The sequence below is a fragment of the Chiloscyllium plagiosum genome, unplaced genomic scaffold (genome assembly GCF_037043375.1).
Source record: "Chiloscyllium plagiosum isolate Xiang-an unplaced genomic scaffold, Cpla_swu_hap1 HiC_scaffold_16, whole genome shotgun sequence".
Lineage (NCBI taxonomy): Eukaryota > Metazoa > Chordata > Chondrichthyes > Orectolobiformes > Hemiscylliidae > Chiloscyllium > Chiloscyllium plagiosum.
This window is the reverse complement of record NW_028270154.1, coordinates 57,510,616-57,535,994: the sequence shown is the minus strand read 5'-3', so window position 1 is coordinate 57,535,994 and position 25,379 is coordinate 57,510,616. Positions and strand designations below refer to the sequence as shown.

Here is a 25,379-nt window from a genome sequence, read left to right as displayed (position 1 = left end):
TAATCTCAATTATTTTCTGTGTTTTGGTCAATTTTGCATCTATGCTGTCACTGCCTGTTTTATCCCATGAGCTTCAATTTTACTGACAAATTTATTTGTGGTCCTTTTAACAAATGGCATTTCATAATTTGTTAACAGCTCCATTAATTCACATAAAATGTAAGATTTGGCATATCAATTAAAATTATTTTTCTGTGTTATTTATATTCTGTTTTAATGATTACAATGTGGGTGAGTACCAAGACTAAAAATACATCTGGTAAGGAGAAAACAACTTATGTTGCCAGCTTAATCCTAAATTCTGAATCATAGGTATGATTTTTATGGAGCTATAGATGGTTGATGGATAGTTATGTATGCTCAAGGTACTTAACTGCATTGGAGATACCAGGAGCTAGCAGTTCCAACTTAACTTGCTCAGCTGAGCAGAGTACAGATTCCAATACAAAGCAAGTGGCTTCTCTTTCATATATGCATGGATGTTACGGAGTCTGTAGTGCAATTTGAATTTGACAGCAAATTAGCCTTCATGTCTGATACAGCATTAGGTAACCATGACGTGGAAGTGCCAGTGTTGAACTGGGATGGACAAAGTCCAACAGGTTTATTTGAAAGTGAAAGCTTTCGGAGCACTGCTTGGTCAGGTAGCTCGTGGGATAGGATACAGAATTTATAAGTAAAAGACCAAAGTGTCATGCAACTGATGCGATGTATTAGACAAACCGAGATGGCCTTTAAGTCTTTAATCACTTAGAATGGGGATGCAGATTTCAATTAATCAATAAGTAAATCTCAGAATTTCTTTCAAGTCATTGCCTTGAGATAACTTACTTTTTTGTAAACTGATAAACGTTAACATTTCAGCCCAAACAATGCATTAAAGGTGTGAGGTTAGAGTCTGCGTGTATCCCAAACTTGAGTCAGACTGGTTTTATTTCCAAGGTAAGAATTTATAAAATGTCACATTGATTGCCTGCAGATTGTATGCTTTTTGAACAAAATACAATGTATCTGCAAATACAAATCTACAAATGCAAATTTAGCCCATAGATTTATATGTGTGCACACGTGAGGGAGACAAAAAGTGCGTGCGGGTGCACATGTATGTGAGTGCGTGTGAGGGAGACAGGAAAGTGTGTGTGGGGGTGGGTGGGATGAGAGGGAACATGTGGGGGTGTATGTGGGGGTGGAATAGCGGGAAGAGAAAGAAAGTGTGTTTGTGAGGGAGAGAAAAATTGGGTGTGTGTATGCATGAGGGAGAGGGAAAGTAGATGTTTGTGTGTGGGAGAGAGAAAGAGAGAGAGCATGTGTGTGTTTGTGTAAGAATGTCTGTCTGTGTGAATGCACCTGTGAATGTATAGTGTGGTAGGGTCACCTATAGTCTGACATGAACCAAAGATCCTGGTTGAGGCCTTCCTCATCATGCATATGCATACACACAGACACACGCAAACACAGACGCCTTCACATACGCATGCTCTCTTCCTCACACACACTGTCCCTCTCCCTCATGCACGTAGCTCACTGACATGTGTTCCCCTTCCCTCTCCCCTCTCCCTCTCTCTGTCTCTCATACGTGCGTGCACGCACACACACAGCTTCCCTCTCTCTCACACACTGTTTCCCTCTCTTCCCCCCGCACACAAAACACAAACTCATTTTCCCTCTCTTCTCACCCCCCCATATATACACACACACACACACACACTCTCTCACTCACTCTCACTCTCACTCTCGCTCTTTCTTCCCCCCCGACACATACAATTTCCCTCTCTTTCAGATTCACATGCACGCATGCACATACTTTCCCTCTCCCTCACACTCACTTTCCCTTACCCCTAACATGCAAACACTTTCCTTCTCCCTCGCATGCATGCGCGCGCACACACCACACACACATTCCCACTTCCCCACCCACAAACTTCCCCTCTCCCTCACGTGCACGAGTGCAGACACACACAATTTCCCTCTCCCTCACATATACGCACACACACTTCCCACCCCCCAACACACACAATCCCTCTCTCCCCCATGTGCGCACACATTCCCTTTCTGTCCCACAAACACACTTTGTGTCTCATGCGCACAGATATGCACCTGCACATGTGCACACTTACTCTCTCACTCATGCGCGCGCACACGTACCCGTGCATACACTTTCCCTCTTGCTCATGCACAATGCGCACACACTTGCACGCATTCTCTTTCTCTCCCCCACACATACTTTCCCACTCTGTCATGCGCACAGACACACCTGCACATGTGCACACTTTCCCTCTCATGTGTGTACATGCACTCTCACACACACATTCCCTCTCGCTCATACACAATGTCCGCGCGCGCACACACACACACAGACACACTTTTCATTTCCTCCCCTCACACAAACATATTCACACTTTCAATCACTCCCACACACACTTTCCTTCTCTCCCCACCCACTGGTGCACTTTCCCTTTTCTCTCTCTCCTCCCCCCCCCCCCCCCCCACATACACACACACACACACACACACACACACACACACACACACTTTCCCACTCCCTCACATGTGCACATGCAGTTGCACGTACACGCACACTTTGCCTCTCTCGCCCATATACCCATGCTTCCTCATGTACACATTCACACAGACACAAACTCTCTTTCTCCCCCACACATACATTTTCCTTCTACACCCCCAAACACTGGTGCAGGCATATACAAATTTCCCTCTCCTTCCCCGCCCCCTACACACGTGTGCACAAAACAAACCTTCCCTCTCCCCCACACGTGCACACACAGTTTACCTCTCCCACACACCAGCACGCTGACACTTTCCCTCTTCCCCCCGCACACGTGCACACAATTTTCTTCTCCCACCCATACACACGTGCGCACGCAATTTCCCTCTTCCCCTCACACGTGTGCACACGCACACAAACATTGTCCCCCCCCCATATGCGCGCACACATCTTTTCCCTCTTCCCTGCACACACACTTTCCCTCTCCTTCACACACATGCATGCGCACACATACTTTCCACTTGCTCACCCACGAGTGTGCACACACTTCTCCTCTCCCTCAAGTGCATGCGCGCGCACACATGCACTTTCCCTCTTCCCCCCCCATGGGCACATGTTCTCTCTCACACACACACACTTCTCCCCCCACACACATGCACACACAGATATTTTCCATTCTTACTCACGTGTACAGATGCACACGCGTGCACACGCTTTCCCTCTCCCTTGCATACATATGCATGCGCGCACATACACTTTTCTACTCTCCCACACAGACACACACGCATGCACGCGTGCACATGCACACACTTTGCCTCTTCGCCCCCCCCCCCCCCAACACACAACACCCACACTTTCCCTCTCCCACAGACCCATTTTCCTTCTCTCCCATCAACCTCCCCCACACATATGCAGTTTCCCTGTCCCTCATGCACATGTGCACCCCACCCCCTCTCTCTCACACACACACACACACACACACACACACACACACACACACACTTCCCCTGTCCCTCACCCATGCATGCACACACAAACTTTGCCTCTCCTTTACACCCACGTACCCTCTCAGGTTCATGCTCACTCCAACACACCCACTGTCCCTATCCCTCACGCGTGCACACATGCACATGCACACATTCATACTTTCTCTCTCCGACACATACACTTTCCTGCTTTTACACCCTTACCCCACACATGCACGTGTACACAGACACACACACACCTATACACCCACGCACCTACAAACACACACACTGACACACATACAGACACTTTCCCTCCCCCTGCCCCCCAGTGTGGAAACAGGCCCTTCAGCCCAACAAGTCCACACTGACCCTCTGAAGAGCAACCCACTCCCCTCTGACTAATGCACGTAACACTATGGGCAATTTAACATGGTCAGTTCACCTGACCTGTACATCTTTGGACTGTGGGAGGAAACTGGAGCACCCAGAGGAAACGCACACAGACACAGGGAGAATGTGCAAACTCCACACAGACAGTCGCCCCAGGCTGAAATTGAATCTGGGACCCTGGTGCTGTGAGGCAGCAGTGCTAACCGCTGAGCCACCATGCCGCCCACACTTTCCCTCTCCCACATGCGTTCATGTATAAGTTCATGGGGTGAATTTGCATTTGCAGATACGTTCTATTTTGTTCAAAAAGCACACAATCTGTAGGCGGTGAATCAGTGTGATATTTTATAACTCCTGTTTTGGAAAGAAAACCAACCTGACTCCAGGTTGGGATACAGACAGACTGTATGGACTTTAGTAAGGCATTCGACAAGGTTCCTCATGTTAGACTGGGTAGCAAGGTTAGGTCACATATAACACATGGAGAACTATTTGGATACAGAACTGGCTTGAAGGTAGAGACAGGGGGTAAGGGTGGAGGTTTGTTTTTCAGACTGTGACCAGTGGTGTGCCACAAGGATTGGTGCTGGGTCCACTGCTTATCATGATTTCGATGTGAACATAGGAGGTATAGTTAGCGAGTTTGCAGATGACACCAAAATTGGAGGTATAGTGGACAGTGAAGAAGGTTACCTCAGAGTATGTTGGGATCTTGATCAAATAGGCCAGTGGGCTGAGGAGTGGCAGCTGGAGTTTAATTTAGATAAATGTGATGTGCTGTCTTTTTGGAAAGGCAAATCAGGACAGGGTTTATACACTTACAGATAAGATTCTGTAGAGTGTAGCTTTACAAAGAGACCTTGAAGTGCAAGTTCATAGTTCCGTAAAAGTAGAGTCTTAGGTAGGTAGGATTGTGAAGCAGGCGTTTGGTATGCTTTCCTGTATTGGTCAGAACAGTGAGCATGGGAGTTAGAAGGTCATGTTGTGGCTGTACAGGATATTGGTTAAGCCACTTTTGGAACATTATGTGCAATTCTGGTCTTCTTCCTATCGGAAGAATGTTGTGAAACTTGAAAAGGTTCAGAAAAGATTTACAAAGATGTTGCCAGGGTTGGAGAGTTTGAGTTTGAGGAAGAGGTTGAATAGACTGTGGCTGTGGGATGTCTTTATAGAGGTTTATAAAATCATGAGGGGCATAGATAGGGTAAATAGACAAGGTCTTTCCCTGGGGTAGTGGGGTCCAGAACTAGAGGGCAGAGGTTTAGTGTGAGAGGGGAAAGATTTAAAAGGGACCTTGGGCGCAACATTTTCATGCAGAGGGTGGTGTGTGTATGGAATGAGCTGCCAGAGGGGGTGGTGGAGGCTGGTACAATTACAACAGTTAAAAAGCATCTGGATGGATATAGGAGTAGGAAAGGTTTAGAGGAACATGAGTCAAGTGCTGGCAAATGGGACTAGATAAATTTAGAATATTGGGTCGGTATGGCCGAAGGGTCTGTTTCCATGCTGTATATCCCTGAATCTATGACTTTAACCTCACACCTTTAATGCATTGTCTGAGCTGGGATGTCAGCTTTTAATGTACTGATAAAACCTTAAGTTATCTCAGGGCAGTGAGTTGACAGAAATTCTTGGATTTACATATTAATCAATTGAAACCTGCATCCCCATACTAAGTATTTGAAGAATGATCATCCATCTAGGTTTGTCTAGTCCATCGCATCAATTGTATGACACTTCGATCTTTTAATGATAAATTCTATATGTTATGTATCCTGCCCCACTAGCTACCTGATGAAGGAGCAGTGCTCCAAAAGCTTGTACTTTCAAATAAACCTGTTCGACTATAATCTGGTGTTGTGATTTTTAACATTAGGTAAAATGCCTTTCTCCCCATTGCCAAGAAAAATGAATTTGTACGCAAAGTTTATTTTGTGCTTAAAATTCAGAAAGACATTGATAGTTTTTCCAAGCCCACCCATCTTCCAAATGAGACAGCAGCTTACTCCTGCTCAGACAGTCTCTGCTTGTAGTAATTTGACCAAGCCAGACATGAAAACACTGACTGCTGAAAATTAATAACACTATTGTTTATTCTGTCTAGTGAAACGTTTGACATTGTCTGTGCTGCAGTACTTTTATTGCCATTTCTGTGGTCACTTGAAACATCACATTGAATTTTCTATTTACTGCAGTTTTTAAAAAAGTGGTTCTTTTACCTTAATGATTTGTTTTTTTGCTGGCAGCAGTTTTAGTCTGATAATATATCCCATGCAAGCTTATTATTTCCTCATGATTGTATTCCTTTATTTTGAAATGCTCTGATGTCAGTCCTATCATTCGATGGATACAGAATGAATCTCTAATTATTAACAAAGATTAATGCAATTATAGAAAATTGTAGTCCATGTCACCTTTCAAAATGGACACAAATGCATGTTCTTCAATGATAAAAGCTTGACTTCATTTTCAGGTCAGTAATCATGGACTATAATGCAAAGCGTACAACGCGTCTGACGGGAAATTGGCTTAGTGTGGAATATTCTGAGATGTACAAGTATAGAGGTTGATTTTTCCCCTTGTTTGACATTCCGTTTTATTAGATTTTTACAATTCAGTTGATTCAATTTAGACTATGGCACATGCTATAAATCATATGTCTCTAAGTTCAGAATAATCCATTAACCTGGTTTATTTAATGGCACAGCACAATGTTGCATTGTACTGCACTACATCTTCAACTGTGAAATGAAAAGAATGTGTCTACCTCAAATATTGCTATATATCAGTGCAACAGTGTCAGTTCAGTCTTTGCCCCAACAGATTTTCATAGTTATAGAATGCTCACAAATGTATATTAATAACTACTAAAATATGATGTGAATATCTTATGTTTAAATTGTAACTATTTGTTTTCCAGTGAAATGCACACCATCCTATTAATAGCAATGTCAACTTAATGAAATACAACTGCCAATTTATTTGCTTGTTTCAAAAGGGTAAAATAAATTATAAGAACAGTTTAATTAAAAGTTCAATTGAGTAGACATGGTTTGTAGTTAACACTCCTTCACATAAAAACAGCAAAAATTAAATTGCATGTACTTGATCCCAGCTCTCTGAACCTTACATTGCATGCTGATTAGATTTTGTTGTGGGCTAATTAAGTATAATTCCTGGTGACTGACTGACTGACTGGATTTTGCACAAGCTATTGACAGCAACTGTAAGGAATTCAATGTTATGGCATTCTATTAAGTATTGAGATAAGACTTTTCATCAGACAGCAGATAAAGAATAATGTACCATTTGGTGACTTCCATCCGCAATTGACCTCTACTGGCCAGGAAGATCACTGGCTGGACAGCATGAACTGCTAAAACCAACTTGAGCATCTTCAGTTGGGGGGAAAAAAAATCTCAAATCATTTTAATCCTGGTTATCTTTACTGATACATACGTTTTTACTTTTTGTGATCATTTGACGGGATCAGTGCTAAACTCAGTTTGGCAATCATCTCGCAGTTAGAAACACTGATTATTCTATGTTTAATAAAATTGATGACAATTACCCATAAAACAGTGCAATAATCTTCTGCCTTCCACTAAAGGAATAGGGGGAAAAAAGGTTTTTAGTGTAACTTATTACAATTCTTGTTATAGGCAACATTTTAACTTTGTGTAGAGAATAGACAGATTTACTTCCGAAGGAACAGGGATGTAATGTTCTTTTGTGTACTGTTGTTGCTTTGACCTGGCTTTGTCCTGCCCTACAAAATAAGAAAAATAATTTTCTTTCTTTGTAAACTGATTTCATGAGGCATGCTCACACTCCTTAGACAGATAGTGTGTCAATCTGTCCAGCTTTAATCTGCAGAATGCATAATAATATAGTAGCTGATATGAATTGATACAGCATTATGCCATTCATCAAAGCTTCTGAACACCCGATATCATTGAAGCAAGGAAAGTATAAGAGCTTGTTTGATTTGTCTTTGGATTCATTACAGTTGATTGTGTAATATCGTAATGTACCCCTTGGGAGAGTGGGATGTTTTGCCTGAGACAATCTACTTAAGCAAAATATCAAGGTCCTATGTTAATTTCCATTCCTTTCTCACAACAAAAGTATAACAAGAAATTAGATTGTAAAACAAAAGGTAATTTAAGAATAAATTGCATTGTATTCAAAACGTGATTGTAGTATTAAGTGTGATGTTGTCATCAACCATGAAGTTTGGTTTGATCACACAAAAATAAATATTCCTTTTACTTTTTGGGACGCTGTTCTCCACTTAAGTAAGCGAATATTCTTTGTGCCCTCCCACCAGAGTGTACTTTGGTGTGATTTCTGATATATTTGAGTTAACTAGCAATTGGCCTCCGAACCTCTGGGCTAAATAATTTAAAATGTTCAAAGTGCTTAAAGGGTGCATTACTGCTATTTCTTCTGCACTACATAATACCCTCTAATTATTAATAATTCAGTGATATAATATTCTTAGAAGATGGGGATTCATATTCCACAGCGCGTCTTTGAGGGCGATGCAGCTGATTATTTACATAAAGTTCAAAGAGAACAGGCAAACCTGTTTTGCAACACACTGGGGAAGAAAGAATATCAGCCTCTTAGTAGCTGCCTGGTAAAGCTGTTTCAGAACTTTACATGTTCTAATGCAATCACATTTCATTCATCTAAGTCAGTAGGCTATGGACCAAGTCTACACAGTTTCTTGTAGAATTAACCTCTCATCCCAGAAGCAATATCATGTAACTTAATTGCACTAACTGCATTGTAGTAACATATCTTCTCTTAGATATAGAAATCAAAACTCCACACAGTATCCTAGCCTTGTATTACTAGCAAACTTGGGCATGTTACATTTTGTAATCTCTTTGATTAATATTAATAGAAAGATATTAAGACCCTAGAATTGATCCTTGCAGAATTCTGGTAGTAATGTTTTACAGTGTGAAAATTACCCATTTATTCCTGATATTTTCTGTTGTTTAATCAATTTGCTAGCATGCTTTATACCATCCCCATTCACCTGCCCCCAAATCCATGAGCCTTCACCTTGTGTGAAAGCCTTTCGTATTGTACCTTTTCAAATTTATTTTTGAAAATTAAAATATAATGCATCTATTAGTTCCTCTTTATCTATTTGGCTAGTTATATCTTCAAAGCCTCTATTTCCTTTTAATAAACCTATGGCGATTCTTTGAAATCATACTATGATTTGCAAAGTGTCTACTTATCATTTCCTTAATAATGGATTTCAGCAATTTTCCAATTACTGATGCTATCCACGATAAGCCTTGTGTCTCCCTCCCTTAAATAGCAATTATACTGTTATTGCCTTCCAATCCCTTGTGTCATTCCAGAAGCTAGGAAATGTTGGAAGAATACATCCACTAGCACTGCAGCCACCTTTTTTCAAGCCAGAGGTGTTTGCTATTGGATTTAGGAAATATCAGCTTTTAGCTGCATTAATTCCACCATTTTTATGAATTATATTATGTTCTTAATTATCGGTAGGTCCCTTTTTAGTTCTCCACTATTCCTAGTTTATTTTGTCTTCAACATTGAATAAAAGTACAAAGTCGTTGTTTAATAACTCTGTTGGTCCCCATTTCCCATTATCATTTCACTTGTATCCACTCCTGAGGAACCCACATTTACTTCATTTCTTTCTGTTTAAAAACCCTTACAATGTGTTTTTATATTTCTTGCAAGTTCAATTGTTAAAATTAGTAAAGATAAAACCAAGTTGTTCAAAATCAGTATATCATTTAATTATACTGTAAGTATTATTGACTACTTGTGCTCTACATTTTAGAGATACAATAAACCACCAGATTGTACTCATTAGGAGCTTAAAACACTCAAACAAAAAACATTTTTTGCTTTCTGGTGGTCCATATTTTAAGTAATATAACACTAATATAAACTGATGAGCCTGACTTAATAACAAACTGACAGCAAACATGTACAATAGGTAGTGCACAGCTGTTAAAGTTTTGTTCATTTCTGATTTTAACACAAAAAAACAGGCATCCATTATGTTTGATCAAATAACCATTCAATTGAGCTTCTTGATTCAAGGCTTAATTGATGCTCACTATCTGATTGTCATTTGACAGCAGCAGTTTTAAAAATGTGATCTGAAATTGTACATCGGTCTTTTCATAAAAAACAATCAAAATGTAATCCAATGTAATTCCTTTAAATGTGTCGATTTAGTTAGATTTAAATGCATTAACAGGCCCACTGAGTGACAGTAATGCACAAGATTCCCAAGCTGCCAAAGTGGCTGATTTCGACAGAAATCTATTTTCCAGTCCCGGCACCAACTCCATTCCATCCTTCCAGCACATTGTGGTTATGTATTTCCTCTGATAATGCTCTTAATCGAGTACGTTGCTCTGAATCTTATACCAATTTCCTCCCTCCCTCTCTTTCCTGCTGCGACTAGTTTATTTCCCTTCTACTTGCTAATGCAAATAAAGCAAATTTTGTGTATTAGCAATTGTTATATGAACATGTGTAAACTGAGACAGTTACACATTCTTGATTCTGACTGAAAGGCAAATTTGGCCTGGATTTTCAGAGACAGATCAATTCTTGAGGCATTTAAAAATGATAGGTGGGGTTTATGCTTGCTGCAGCATAAAGGTGAGGGTAGTGAGACTGTGCCTTGGAGTCGTGATCTGCTGGTTCTGATTTGTTTCTGGGATGGGTGTGCCAACGTAATCCTGCACCCCCCCGGAGAGGGTGGGGTGGGGTGGGGGGTTGCAGGAAAGGTCATCAGACTGCTATTGTAAGATTGAAGGAGGACATTATAGTGTGCTTAATTCATGTCCACTTTTTTATTTGTAATGATTGCATTGATAGGCTTTGTTATGCATTTTAGTTAAATTATTCCAATATATTCTATTAATGGTACATGAGTAATGCTTGTTGTTACTGGTATTATTCATAACAAACCCAAGTGTTTCATTTGAGGGAATCTTACATCTGAAATCTCTTTATTGAGATTACACCAGCACTCATGTTTGCTTATTCTAATTTTCTACTTTGAATAACCATTTGATCACAAGCATTTAGCTAAAGACTTGATTTGTAGAAGTCAGCAGCATGTAATGTTTGGGAAATGAAAGAGTGCATGAGAACATATTGACACGTGCCTTCATATCGAATGCAAAATCTGCATTTAATCTATATTGCACACTTATTTTTTCTCAGATAACACCTGTCCATTTCTACCTACCCCATGATCTGATTCCATTGTATGAACTGAAATCTTCAGTTGAGAGCCTCTTTAACATCTACCTTATCTTGAGTTGTGAGCAGTTTATTCTCCTACTTGAAGCTAGTATATAGGTTGACGCAGGTGCCCACTACATTGGGGGTTAATGAGGTGAAGGACCATCACTGGATTGAACCTGAAAAATGTATGGAAATTATTAGGACTGAAACATTCTATCTTCACCACTTCAACCGCACACCGCTTACCCCCCCACCCCCCCAAGTAACGCCCTGCCAATCTCTCACAAGAGAACTGACATGTGAAAAATGTTGTCAATTTCTTCAGAGTCCAGACTGGTTCCCACGCTTTAAATTGTAGTGAGTACATCTGTATGGCATGCATGTGTCTATGCTTTCGTTGGCCCAATATGTAACACTGCAATTATTTGTCAAAGGGCATATTTAATGTACATGGGCTTAAAATGTGCCTTTATCTAAATATACCTAAATCATGTTCATTCGCATTGATTCCTAAATTCTGTATATAACTTTGTCATCTTCAAACTGTGTATGAGCCTAGTAATCAATGTAACTTATTGAAATGAAGAACAACAATGACCCCAACATCCAGCTCTTTGAAGTCTACTTAACATTTGGCTTTTTGCAAATACTGTAAGCTTCTGTTGAAGTTGTTGTTCCATTTAAGATGATAATCTATCTTCTACCTGGAATACTAGCTGATCTCTGAAACCACATGATGAGTTCTTAGCCAGTAATGTGTCATTCACCACTTTAACTTGAAAAAAGCCTTCAGCAAACAACATCTGAAACATTACCATTACTTAGTACTTTAAGTGCTTTGAGGAAGTGACCAAGCATGTTAGTGAGGCTTTTTAGTCAATGGTTGTTCGTGATGAGATGTGCCAGTGTGTACGTTGCTGTATTGGAAGATTTGTTAGCATGTGTGCAGAATACTTTGAAGTGTATAGGATGTACAGATATGTCTACTTATTTGTGAGCTGATTGTTAGTTCTGGAGTAAGACCTTAGCAATTAATGGACTATAGATATCAACTGTCTTGACAAAGGCCCTGAAATAAACAGATCCTTCTGCTGCCCAAATTGCAAGCATTTAAATCAGCACAGAACAGCAATTAAACTTGTACAATACAGGAGTTGTCATTGAATACTTGTCATTTGCGTAAGATGAAATAATTATGCAAGTATTAGGACATTAATATTTGCAGATGTCATTTGATAACATTGTCACATGTTCCTCTTTTTTTTTAAAAAACAAATATTTTGAGAAATTGGAGCTTTTTAAATTGAATGATCCTTGAATTGTGTTTGGAACGAGAGAATGTAAACCTTTATCTTAAGTCAGATTAATATCAAAAGCAAAGGTTGTCCGGAGAGATACAGCAACAGTCATATTATCCCACCAGTTTGTGTTTTAGTTTGTTGCTGCGGGCTGTCAAGCACGGTAACTTCTACTGTGTTCTCCCAGTCACAACTAAAATTAATAAAAAAGATAGATAAAATATTTTTAAAAATGCAAGAAAGCCAAAAGAATGTTGCAATGAGTGAGGCCAATTCATCTTTGAATTCTTTGTGACTAATTCTCAAAAGCAAGTCTGAGTTTGAAAATTACTTAATATACTGCTCATACAACAGGAAGTAGAAATCATTTTATGCAGCAGGTTCATTTCTGCAACATTTTAAAAAGGACCATAAAGTGAAAATGAACAATGCCCACACATACCCTCATTGAGTTTTTGCAAACGTTTCCCACTTCCCAAGTATTTTGACCAACAATGGAAAAGGAGATCCCTACAACTCTCCTCCTGTTTTAGTGGAAACTATTGGTGATGTTAAAAAGTAGCATTCAGATCTAATGATTCATTGAAGTCTTAAGATACTGCAGTGTATTTTGGAACTGCTGTGAACAGTCATGAGCTTATTCTTAGTCCACATGAAGACAGCTATTGTCACTCATGCATGTCAAGTGTGCACAGCTTATGATGCCTGGATTCCAACCCCATTTTTTTAAGGAGTTCTCACGATTTTTATAAATCTAAATTCACTTAATTGTTTTATCAGAAAACTGCTTGACTGTGCCTATAGTGTAGTTATAGTTACAGGGTACTGTTTGAAGAGTCTCATCAAATGGAGAAGGATTAAGTATGAAGCTAAGAGTATAAATTGGTAGTGGTCAAATTTTAATCTTCCTTCATTTTCTTGTACTCGCTAAGGATTTTAGAATTACTCTGTTCGAATAAACCATGAGAGTTTCTTGGAGTTGCAAATATTTTATTTATGGGAAGTCACTACGCTCAGGAATAAATACAAACATTAGATCTGTATGAATAAATCCAGGAGGTGGAGACTGTACACTTTTCATGTCACCAATTAATGTCATCTCTTCAATATTTTTCCTTTTGTCTCACTTGTCAGTTTTTAATTAATTTGTCTTTCAATATGTCGTCTTTTCTTAAGTCCATCACGCTTTCTTTATATGTTAAAAAAAGTTAACTGCCAGCCTCTCAGCCAGTGGAATCACAGCCAACCACCCAGGACTTACTAGCAAGCCAAGCTGATGTTAACCGGATGACTTCATTTGCAGTTATTTGACTGGTAGCTGGCTGACTGCCAGTTGAAATCACGTGCTCTGAGCTGACATTTTGTAAGTTTTAGGGCTGGGACCTAAGAGAGTAGCAGGCCAGACTTTCAGGTGAGTCCAAAAGGGGCCTCCTTTTCTTCAAGATCCCAGATGGATGGTTAAAACTTTGGCCTTTCATAGCACTGTTTCACTCTTCACTGATCCAACTGAATGGGATACTCATGGCCGACCCCCCCCCCCCAATCCTCTGTGAAAATTCCATCCAGTGTATGTTATCTTTCAGGATTCATGATTCATGGATGCCAATGAAACTCTTTTCTGAATAACGTGGACAATTCAGCGGCTGGCAAAGAAACCGACTTAAGTAAACCAGATGTTGGGCAGGAATTGAATGGCAAAAAAAAACCTTTAGTTTGAGTCTCATTCTGTCCAGTTTCCATTTATGTCCTATCGTTGATTCATTTTTTTAGCTACCCTTACTGCTTCTGAATGATATTTCTGCTGTAACTTTCATCCTTGTAACCCTTGGTGTGCATCAGATTTATGTAGCAAAATGTTGAGTTATTTCTATGCACTGCCAAGCATATAGTTCTATTCATTTTTAAAAGCAAATCACATATAATCTGTGTCTGTTATTTTGGCTGAGTGAAAGGAGAGATTGATGTAGCAATGTGCAACATTGCAACATATGCAGGATAAATGATATTAAAGCTAGATCCATTGAAAATTCTAGTTACAGCAAAGCAAATTAATTAAACAACACATTTGCTCATGTTTGCGTTTCAGTAGTATTAATGTGTAGTTTTTGTGGAGAGCTTCCAGTCTTCAAAGATTATTTTAAAAAAAAAGTTCCTATTTATTGAAAATGTTTTCAGACTTGAATGTATTTGCAAGTGCTTTCTCTAATTCCACTCATTGTGTCTCTCAGATGCAGTTGTTGGATACCTTCCCAGTGGAAGGAGGCCAGAAGGACCCGAAGCAGCGCTATATTCCTTTCCTGCCAGGTACAGTAACACATGTGGTCAGTTTTCTTTCTTGGTCTCACCCTGAAAAATTCTTCATTTTTTTTTAGGCCCTAAAGGCAGCACAAATAGATTTTGTGTGTCTACAATTTACTTTGTGATATTAATGACGGAGGTTGATTGGTCTTTTTGTTTCATTCATTAGGTAGGAGTGTCACTAACAAAGTCAGCATTTATTGCCCCTCCATAATTGTCCTTGAGATGGTGGTGGTGAGCTGAAGTAGGTTTGCTGAAGGTACTCCCAAAGCACTGTTAGAATGGGAATTCAAGGCTTTTTTCTAGCGACAATGAAGGAACAGGAACACAGTTTCATGTCATGGTAGTGTCTGACTTGGAGGGAAACTTGCAAGTACTTGTATTCTTGTGTGCCTGCTGCCCTTGGTCTTAGGTCAAGAGATGTCAGAATATTGATGAAGCAGTTGAAGATGGTTGGGATTAGAATACGATCCTGAGGAATTCTTAGAGATGCCGAGAGCTGGAATGATTGACCAGTACAACAACAACCATCTTTCTTGTTGCTAGTATGAGAGCAGCCCATGGAGAGTTTGCTTTCAGCTCCCATTATCTTCAATTTTACTCAATAGGAAGATTTGCAATTGTTAGAGTAGGCGATGTTGCTGGAGGGATAAAAATGGGTCTGGATTCCATGGATAACTTCAGTGCTTCTCTTCAGAAAGTCTCAGGATTTTTTTTAACAAACAACAAAACAGAAAGATGCGTTTAAAATCTCCTCTGAAAGATGGCACACTTGACAATGTACCTAGGACATTGATGCTTAGAGGTGAATGTGCTACTCGGGCCCCTTGATTGTGCACACTGTCAAATATTGACTTGATAACAAGGGCCATCCCTCTCAGCTGATATAGAGAATTCAGCTGTTTTATTTTCAATTAGACCAAGACTTCAATAAGTTCTGAAGCTAATTGGTTCTTGCAAAACCCAATGTGAACATCAATGAACAGGTTATTTATAAAGTATTGTACTATATGGCATGTATAGACCAGATCTCTTCATTTGCTAATCATGTGAGAGTAAACCGATATGGGGAGACTTACCCAGAATGAATTTGTTCTTCCTTCTGTGGTTTGGATATACATGGATAATTTTCCACTTTAGTTGGATAGGTGCAAGTATTGGGGCTGCATTAGTGTAGCTTGGTTAGCTGTGCATCTAGTTCTTGAGCACAGGTCTTCAGTACTACTACTACTACTACTATCATGTTATCAGAGCCTTTGGCCTTTGCTATATTCAGTGTCCTCAGCCATTTCTAATATCCCATGGAATGAATTAAATTGGCTGAACATGGTGGGAATCTTAATCCATTTGGCACTCTTCGATGAAGATGGTTGCAGTTGCTACAGCCTTTCCTTATGCATTGATGTACTGGGCTCCCATGTCATTGAAAATTGGATACTTATGGAGTCTCCTCCTTCAGTAAGTTATTTAATTATCCACCATCATGATTGGACATGGCAGGTCTTCAGAGCTTCTATTTATTCCATTATATATGATCCCATGACTAGAGTCATAGAGCATGGAAACAGACCCTTCCATCCAACCAGTCCGTGCTGACTATAATCCCAAACTAAACTAGTCTTAGCTGGCTGTGCTTGGCCCATTGTCGCTTCAAACATTTCTTATTCATGTAAATGTCCTTTACACATTATAAATGTACCCACATCCATCAGGTCTTCTGTAATTTTATTCCACACATAAACACTCTGTAAAAAGAAATATTGCCCCTCATTCTTTTAAAAATCTTTCTCCTCTGACCTTAAAAATATACCCCATAGTCTTGAAATCTCCCATCTCTGGGAAAAGACACCTGCCATTCACCTTATCTATACCCCTCATTATTATATAAATCTCTACAAGGTAATTCTTCATTGTCTGCGTTCCAGTGAAAAAGGTCCCAGCCTATCCAGCCTCCATTTATAACTCAAACCCTCCATTCCTGGCACATCCTGGTAAATCTCTTCTGAGTCTTCTCCAGCTTAATAATGTCTTTTCTGTAACAGGGCAACAAGAACTGGACACCACATTCCAGAAGATACCTCACCGCCATCCTGTACAACTTCAACATGAGGTCTCAACTCTTATCCTCACTAGTCTGAGCAATGAAGGCAAACATGCTAAACGCCTTGAACCCCTAAGTTCCTGTGTTCTATAACACTACCCTTGGCCCTACTTTTAATTGTATAAGTCCTGCCCTTGTTGTTTACCAAAATGCCTTGCATTCATCCAAATTAAACTCCATCGGCCACTCCTCAGCCTGTTGACCTAATTGATTAAGATCTCTTTGTAACCTTAGATAACCTTCTTCACTATCCACTATATCACAAATTTTGGTGTAATGCGCACTTATGAACCATGCCTTCTATGTTCTCATCTAAATCACTTACATAAATGACAAACAAAACAGACCCAGCACTAACTTCATCTATTATATTCTGCTTTCGCTGTTTTCTTTTAATCCAACGATTAGCTTCACCAGGTTGGCACCTAATTTTCTTTGCACATGATGCAGTCACTAGCATGCTGTCTTACTCTCTTCATTGAAACAAGGCTGGTCCTCTGGCTTCAAGTATCTTGTAGAAGGATATTGACATGCTATCTGTCTCTCTGTATTATGCTTTACTATTTATCTTGGGGTTAATAGGTAATAAAATTCCCCTTTCACTCCCAAAAAAAAAACCTTTCAATTGGCTCCTTAATACTGTTCTGGTGACTGTATTTTAATTGAAGTATGATATAGCCATGTGCTAATAGGAAACAAACATCTTGTGTGGTCAACTGAGAGGTTTAAAAAGAAGGGAGGTAATTCATTCATCTTGACATGGTTGTAACAATATTGTTCTGTAAAAATATCCTGAACACACTCAGGAAATTTCCTACCTTGATGAAATTATTTTGTATAAATCAATGGGAAGTATTTTACAGCCTCTCGCTGGTGCACTTGCACATTGTCCACCATCTGCCTGTCCCTCATATTATGGCAGGCAGGCATGATGTCATCCATCCCACTCAACTAATGACCAGTTAAGGACATCTGGTTGTCCCTGCTACAATAGTATATACAGGAGGAAAGGTGGAATGATGAAGACCAGCCACTACTTTTAGAACTTGGACTAAAAAGCAGGGAGGAAATGTGGATACTTTGCTTCATGGGGCATTCACTGTTCCAGAAGATTGTGCCCCAATCTGTACCATCTCTCTCCTGCCTATCCCCTGTCTGTAGAACCTAACATTTCTCCTTTCTAGTTCCCATAACTATCTTTGCTACCTTCCTGAACCAAAATGCTGTTCTTACCTTTTCAGTCAGGCACCCATGAGCTTCTTTCTTGGGATTTCCCTGTATTCTCAGCCATGGCTTCAACTGCATTGGGATTATTCAGCTGCTAGTCAATCTGATTAGCCATCACCACCTAAAGAGCAAGATGGCTTGAGGAATGGAAGCCCATGTTAACTAGTTAAAGCCAACGCAGTCTATCTTTTTTTTTTAATCAACATGTTCAGACATGTTATGACGCACATTGCTGCAGCAGTTGGAATTTGAATCCAGGTTTGTTGGCCCAGGAGTAGGGACACTACCATTGCACTATAAGAGCCCTCCACTGCCAGTGTATGATTTCTATGTGACAGCCTCTCCTTTTAATGTTGGCGTCAAGACCAACTTTCCTACTGGGGAGTGGATCATGAATACACCTGCCCCACTTTAAATTCATCCCCGATTTGAGTTAAAATGTTGCATTTAAATCACCACCCTTACAACATACTTATTTAATCTAATCCACGTTTTGTCATTTCACAGCTGGTATCTGCCTATGCATGATTCCTATGACAGTCTTCAAACTTTTTATTAATAGCACCCAATAATTCTTTACTAATTGCTCACCTCTTGGTGTATAATCTCTTATTATAGAAATAATTTCCTTTTTAAATCTCAAATGCTGCTACTTCCTTTTCAGATTCCCTAAACGTCCAGTGCACACAATAATCTGTTTGTTTTCTGGCATAGCCAACAGATCAACATTTGACAAGTGTACTAGTATTTTACTTTGAGCATTGAGCAGTAATCAATCAGTGTTGAGTTTGACTACAACATTATAATTACTGGTAGCATAAATAATGTGTGTGTGTAAGGAGGTCTTATGTTTTTCGATTCGGCAGCTGTTTGATTGCCACAGATAACTTCCCTGCTGATTTTGTAAAAATGTGATTATGAAATAGTTAGCAGCATGGCAGTTATGTAGTGAGTTTCTGAGCCAGGGATATCATTTGATACAGTCCATGTGGAGGAATTCTAGTCATGCAATCATGTGGCCAAGTAGCCTGCAATCATGTGGCCAAGTAGCCTGAGATCTGTGCAATGCCTTGACTGTGTGCGATCAGCTTGGACTGAAATTAATTGATATATCAACCTTGTAGTCATTGCCTAGTTCTGTTTAGAACTAAGATTGTGATGAGGCTGAAATGGAGAAAAGCTATGTATTATAAATTCTGTCAAGTTCAGCGTTCAAACTTGTCCCACTTACCAAGTTGTTACCTGTACCATTTTCAGTTCCACACAAATTAATCTTGTTTTGTTTTGAATTCTGCTGTCAATTTCATCTGCTGCCATCACATCTTGTGCCCATCAACATAAAGGGATATTCTAAATGTTAGTGAAGGTTTTATTTGATCTGCTTTTATAGCTAAATGTATGACACACTGGGTGTAATTTTCCCCTCTGAGGAGGTAGTGGGAAGGGGTAGCAATTAGATTAATTGACTCTGAAGAAATACTCTTCCCTCTTTTCACATCACACTTTGTGCTGGCTGAGAAAGCCTGTGGGAGTCTTCTGAACTCTCCACCAATTAAGATCTTTTAAATGGTCAATTAATGGTAATGACTTGACACCTGTCTGATTACCTTCATTCTCAGTTTCCTAACTAGGAAACCATTGGACTAGGCCTGTGGACTTAATGGAGGGTCTTCATTAGCTCCAATCTGAGACAAAGTGGAAGCATGGATTGTGGGGTGGGGAGTAAGATGGTAGCCTCTGAGAGCCACCCTACTGCCCACATCTCTGAATACCCTTGCCATCCTCTTCCCATTCATCCTACAAGAAGCAAAACAAAAAGATCCACCTATTCGCCGTTGAATGCCCTGAAGCCTTCCACCGATGGTGAATTAAATCATGTTAGTTCTCAACAAGCTGATAGGCCCAGAATCCGACAAGCTTTCTGGGGTGAGGGGATTATGGGGGTGGTGACTTGGTCAACATCTAACATGCCCTCGCCACAGTCTTCAAAAAGCAAATCTTGACCACTGATTGTGTTGACCTCGATTCAAACGTACAGTTTCTGAAGAAAATTGTAGAGTGTTATGGTGCAGAAGGAGGCCATTTAGTCCATCGTGCCAACACCAGCTCGTTAAATGAGCATTGTTACCAAGTATCAATCCCTGCTTTTTTCCAATTCTTGCACACTAGTATTAGCCAAGTATTTTGGCAAATTTGGCTCATCCAAAACTTAGTTCCATAGAAGGTGCAGTACATTCATTTTGCAGAATTCAATATACTAGACCATGAGGAATGTAAATATCTCTGCTATAGTGATTTTAGGTTGTTAGAAGAAAAGTTACCACTTTTGAAGAAGGAACAAAGAAGATTGATGAGGGCAGAGCAGTAGATGTGATCTATATGGACTTCAGCAAGGCGTTCGACAAGGTTCATGGGAAACTGATTAGCAAGGTTAGATCTCATGGAATACAGGGAGAACTATCCATTTGGATACAGAACTGGCTCAAAGGTAGAAGACAGAGGGTGGTGGTGGAGGGTTGTCTTTCAGACTGGAGGCCTGTGAGCAGTGGAGTGCCACAAGGATCGGTGCTGGGTCCTCTACTTTTTGTCATTTACATAAATGATTTGGTTGCAAGCATAAGAGCTACAGTTAGTAAGCTTTCAGATGACACCAAAATTGGAGGTGTAGTGGACAGCGAAGAAGGTTACCTACCTGAGATTACAGCAGGATCTTGACCAGATGGGCCAATGGGCTGAGAAGCGGCAGGTGGAGTTTAATTCAGATAAATGTGAGGTGCTGCATTTTGGGAAAGCAAATCTTAGCAGGACTTATACACTTAATGGTAAGGTCCTAGGAAGTGTTGCTGAACAAAGAGACCTTGGAGTGCAGGTTCATAGCTCCTTGAAAGTGGAGTTGTAGGTGGCTAGGATAGTGAAGGCGGTGTTTGGTATGCTTTCCTTTATTGGTCAGGCCACTGAGTACAGGAGTTGGGAGGTCATGTTGCGGCTGTAGAGGACGCTGGTTAGGCCACTGTTGGAATATTGCGTGTAATTCTGGTCTCCTTCCCATCGGAAAGATGTTGTGAAACTTGAAAGGATTCAGAAAAGATTTACAAGGATGTTGCCAGGGTTGGAGGACTTGAGCTGTAGGGAGAGGCTGAACAGGCTGGGGCTGTTTTCCGTGGAGCGTTGGAGGCTGAGGGGTGACCTTATAGAGGTTTACAAAATTATGAGGGGCATGGATAGGATAAATAGACAAAGTCTTTTCCCCTGGGGTCAGAGAGTCCAGACCTAGAGGGCATAGGTTTACGGTGAGAGGGGAAAGATGTAAAAGAGACCTAAGGGGCAACTTTTTCTCGCAAAGGGTGGTACGTGTATGGAATGAGCTTCCAGAGGATATGATGGAGGCTGGTACAATTGCAACATTTAAGAGGCATTTGGTTGGGTATATGAATAGGAAGGGTTTTGGGGAATATGGGCCGGGTGCTGGCAGGTGGGACTAGATTGGGTTGGGATATCTGGTCGGCTTGGACAGGTTGGATCAAAGGGCCTGCTTCCATACTGTACATCTCTATGACTTTAAATGCTAATTTAGCTTTTATTTTGCCTTTGGTTATTTGACTGGCTGTTAATTGTAGAAGTGAAAATATGCGACAGAACAGTGCACTCTACCGCAGAATTTGCATCGGAAATTTCTGCATGGTGATTTCTCAGGTGAAAATCTGGATGTGATTTTTTTTTATCCCCCAATCCTCCGGGCATTATGCAACTGCAGAATGCATGCAACTGAAGGTCATACTAAAATTAATTGAATGCAACCACTAGCCACATTTAAGATGTGTGTTCCTGTGGCTGGGTAAGTGGTTACAGTTCACTGTTGGAGTTAACAATCCATTTAATGGCTTATGCTGATGCTGTATAAAGAGTGTGATACCATCGGGAATCACCAGTTTCAGTATGTTGGTGATGGTCTGACTTGAATGGCCCACAGCCACAATTTGAGGTGTTTCCCATTTTCTACTTGTGGGGAAAGTGACAACATCTTTGAAGTGGGGTGTCATGTAGTGGCTGTATAGGACATTGATTTGGCCACATTTGGAAAACTGCATTGATTTCTGGTCTCCCTGCAAAAAGAAAAATGTTGGTAAACTTAAAATCGTTCAGAAAAAGTTTACAAGAATGTTGTAAGGATTGGAGGGTTTGAGCTAGAGCTAGAGGGAGAGTGTGAATAGGCTGGGGCTTTTGTTCCCTGAAGCGACAGACTCTGAGTGATGACTTTACAGAGGATTATGAAATCATGAGGGGCATGGATAGGATGGTTGGACCAGATTTATTTTTCCCTGAGGGTAGGGAAGTTCAAAACTAGAGTGGATAGGTTTAAGGTGAAAAGGGAAAGATTTAAAAGAGACCTGAGGGACAATGTTTTCATGCACGGAATGGTGCATGTGTAGAATGAGCTGCTAGAGGAAGCATTGAAGGCTGGTACAATTGCAACATTTAAATGGCATCTGGATGGGTAAGTAAATAGAAACGGTTTAGAGGGCGGCACGGTGGCACAGTGGTTAGCACTGCTGCCTCACAGCGCCAGAGACCCGGGTTCAATTCCCGCCTAAGGCGACTGACTGTGTGGAGTTTGCACGTTCTCCCCGTGTCTGCGTGGGTTTCCTCCGGGTGCTCCGGTTTCCTCCCACCATCCAAAGATGTGCAGGGTCAGGTGAATTGGCCATAATAAATTGCCCGTAGTGTTAGATAAGGGGTAAATGTAGGGGTATGGGTGGGTTTCGCTTCGGCGGGTCGGTGTGGACTTGTTGGGCCGAAGGGCCTGTTTCCACACTGTAATCTAATCTAATCTAAAATGCTGGCAAATGGGACTAGGTCAGGTTAGGACATCTGGTCAGCGTGGACAAAGTGGACCAAAGGGTCTCTTTCCAGATTTTCCATGGTCAGTTGAAACCTGGAGCATCTCCATTCTGGTCAGATGCCAGTTCAAGGTTAGTGACATTTTCAGCCCAGCAGCAGCTGCGTTCTGGCTGTTTCAGTTTGTTGGGCATGGATTGTATCAGTATGGTCTACGAGATTTCACTTTGGTGTTTGGGTTTCCTTTTTATCGATGAGAGACTTGTGATAATAGGAATGCTTCATTAGCTAGCAGCAGATTCTTTGTGGATGACTTCCCTGCAGACGACATGAAGCTCAATGAATGAGAGCAGTGAGAGTACCATCGAGCTGGGTTGGTCTCTAGAAACACTCTCTCTTCTGGACATCCACCACATTTGTTTAACAATTTCTGAACCAGGTTGAACAGTGGTACTTTGCTTCAGTCACCTTATGCTGCACAATAACAGTGTTTTCATGTGAAATTCACTGTCATGAATATGAACCAAATCCTAGCCCTGATCAAAACTACAACCACGTCACTTAGCCTCAAATGCTGACAGCCACCAGATATTTTTTCCAGAGATTTAGAAAGATGTTTGTACCCTGCTGGACACTAAGACGTGAACAGCTCCTTGATGAATTCAGAGAAAATGAAGACGCTAGTGTGCTAATAGCTCTTATCAAGTCTCTTGATGAAGGATGCTTCTTTAGCTGGTGGCAAACAGCAGTCAGCATTAACTTCACACCCCCAAGACATGGACACTCCAATGGAACCTGAAAGCGACTAAGCAGCCACCACAACAGTGGCCTAGAATTTGCACTGATGCCATTGTTTCACAATTCCTTAGAAATGTTTAAGTACTAGACAGTAAACCAGAGATGCAGATTTTAAACCAAACATGATCCAGACCAATTTCCAACAAGGCCTGAGCTCAAAATTCGCCTTTGATGACTTACTCTGACAATGCTTTTTTTACTTTATTCGTTTATGGACTATGGGCATCAGTGGCTAGGCCAGAGTGTCAACTTCATTGCTATGGGTCTGGAGTCACATGTAGGCCAGACCAAGTAAGGATGGCAAATTTCCTTCTGTAAAAGGCATTAGTAAATCAGTGGATTCTTACCATGATTGGCAGTGGTTACATAGTTGCAATTAGACTAGCAATTTGGTCTGCTATCTTTTTTTAAAATTTAATTCAAATTTCACCATTTGTCATGGTGGCATTCAAACAAATGTCCCCAGAACATTGGCCAAGGGTTCTGGATTGCCAGTTAAGTCTCATTCCCACGACAACCCCCACCCCCTCCTTTGTACATACATGTTAATATTTATTTAGATTGTTATTTATTATCAAATGTAATCGTGTTTGCATTAAAGCTTGTGAATTGGCTTATATTCAAACCTTGAATGTTCATACAAGTGTTTATAAAGCATGATAGCTGTTATCAGTGAAACTCTCAACATGTTTCTGTAATTGATTGTATCAACAGTGAGGACAGTTCAACTTTCTTCAGAGGTCTGTTTTTGCAATTTGCCTAATTGGTATCAGTATTGATTTAACAAAATTTGGCTTGCTAACAGTTTGGAAATCTAGAATTCCAGTAGATGTTTCATTAATGGTTAAACACGTGAATTAGCGATGAGTGAGTTAGCAGGAATGTAAAACCAGTCTTCTATACCAATCTAAGATACAGCTTCCATTTTGTTCAACCATTTCATGCACCTTCATTAACTCGTGAACTGATGAGTCTTTTAATTTAATTGGTAATACAATATAGTAGTGGCCAAGAATTTTTGAGATGCTATTGGCTTGGCCCCCTGAAAGAAAAATTGATGGTCAGGATAGATTACACCTCTTCCCACCCTACCTCTTGCAAAAATGCCATCCCGTATTCCCAATTCCTCCGCCTCCGCCGTATCTGCTCCCAGGAGGACCAGTTCCACCATAGAACACACCAGATGGCCTCCTCCTTTAGAGACCGCAATTTCCCTTCCCACGTGGTTAAAGATGCCCTCCAACGCATCTCGTCCACACCCCGCACCTCCGCCCTCAGACCCAATCCCTCCAACCGCAACAAGGACAGAACACCCCTGGTGCTCACCTTTCACCCCACCAACCTTCGCATAAACCAAATCATCCGCCGACATTTCCGCCACCTCCAAACAGACCCCACCACCAGGGATATATTTCCCTCCCCATCCCTCTCCGCCTTCCGCAAAGACCGTTCCCTCCGTGACTACCTGGTCAGGTCCACGCCCCCCTACGACCCACCCTCCCATCCTGGCACTTTCCCCTGCCACCGCAGGAACTGTAAAACCTGTGCCCACACCTCCTCCCTCACCTCCATCCAAGGCCCTAAAGGAGCCTTCCACATCCATCAAAGCTTTACCTGCACATCCACTAATATCATTTATTGTATCCGTTGCTCCCGATGTGGTCTCCTCTACACTGGGGAGACTGGGCGCC

General features: G+C 40.8%; 1 protein-coding gene across 2 annotated transcripts in view; it reads left to right on the top strand.

Moving 5' to 3' along the window:
* Positions 1 to 25,379, top strand: part of sh3pxd2b (SH3 and PX domains 2B) — a 337,393-nt gene that overhangs the window by 79,592 nt on the left and 232,422 nt on the right. For both annotated transcript variants that reach the window (XM_043703800.2, XM_043703799.2), the window contains exon 3: positions 14,657 to 14,732. In XM_043703800.2, the coding sequence (XP_043559735.1) occupies positions 14,657 to 14,732 (76 nt within the window). The remainder of the gene's footprint in view (positions 1 to 14,656; positions 14,733 to 25,379) is intronic.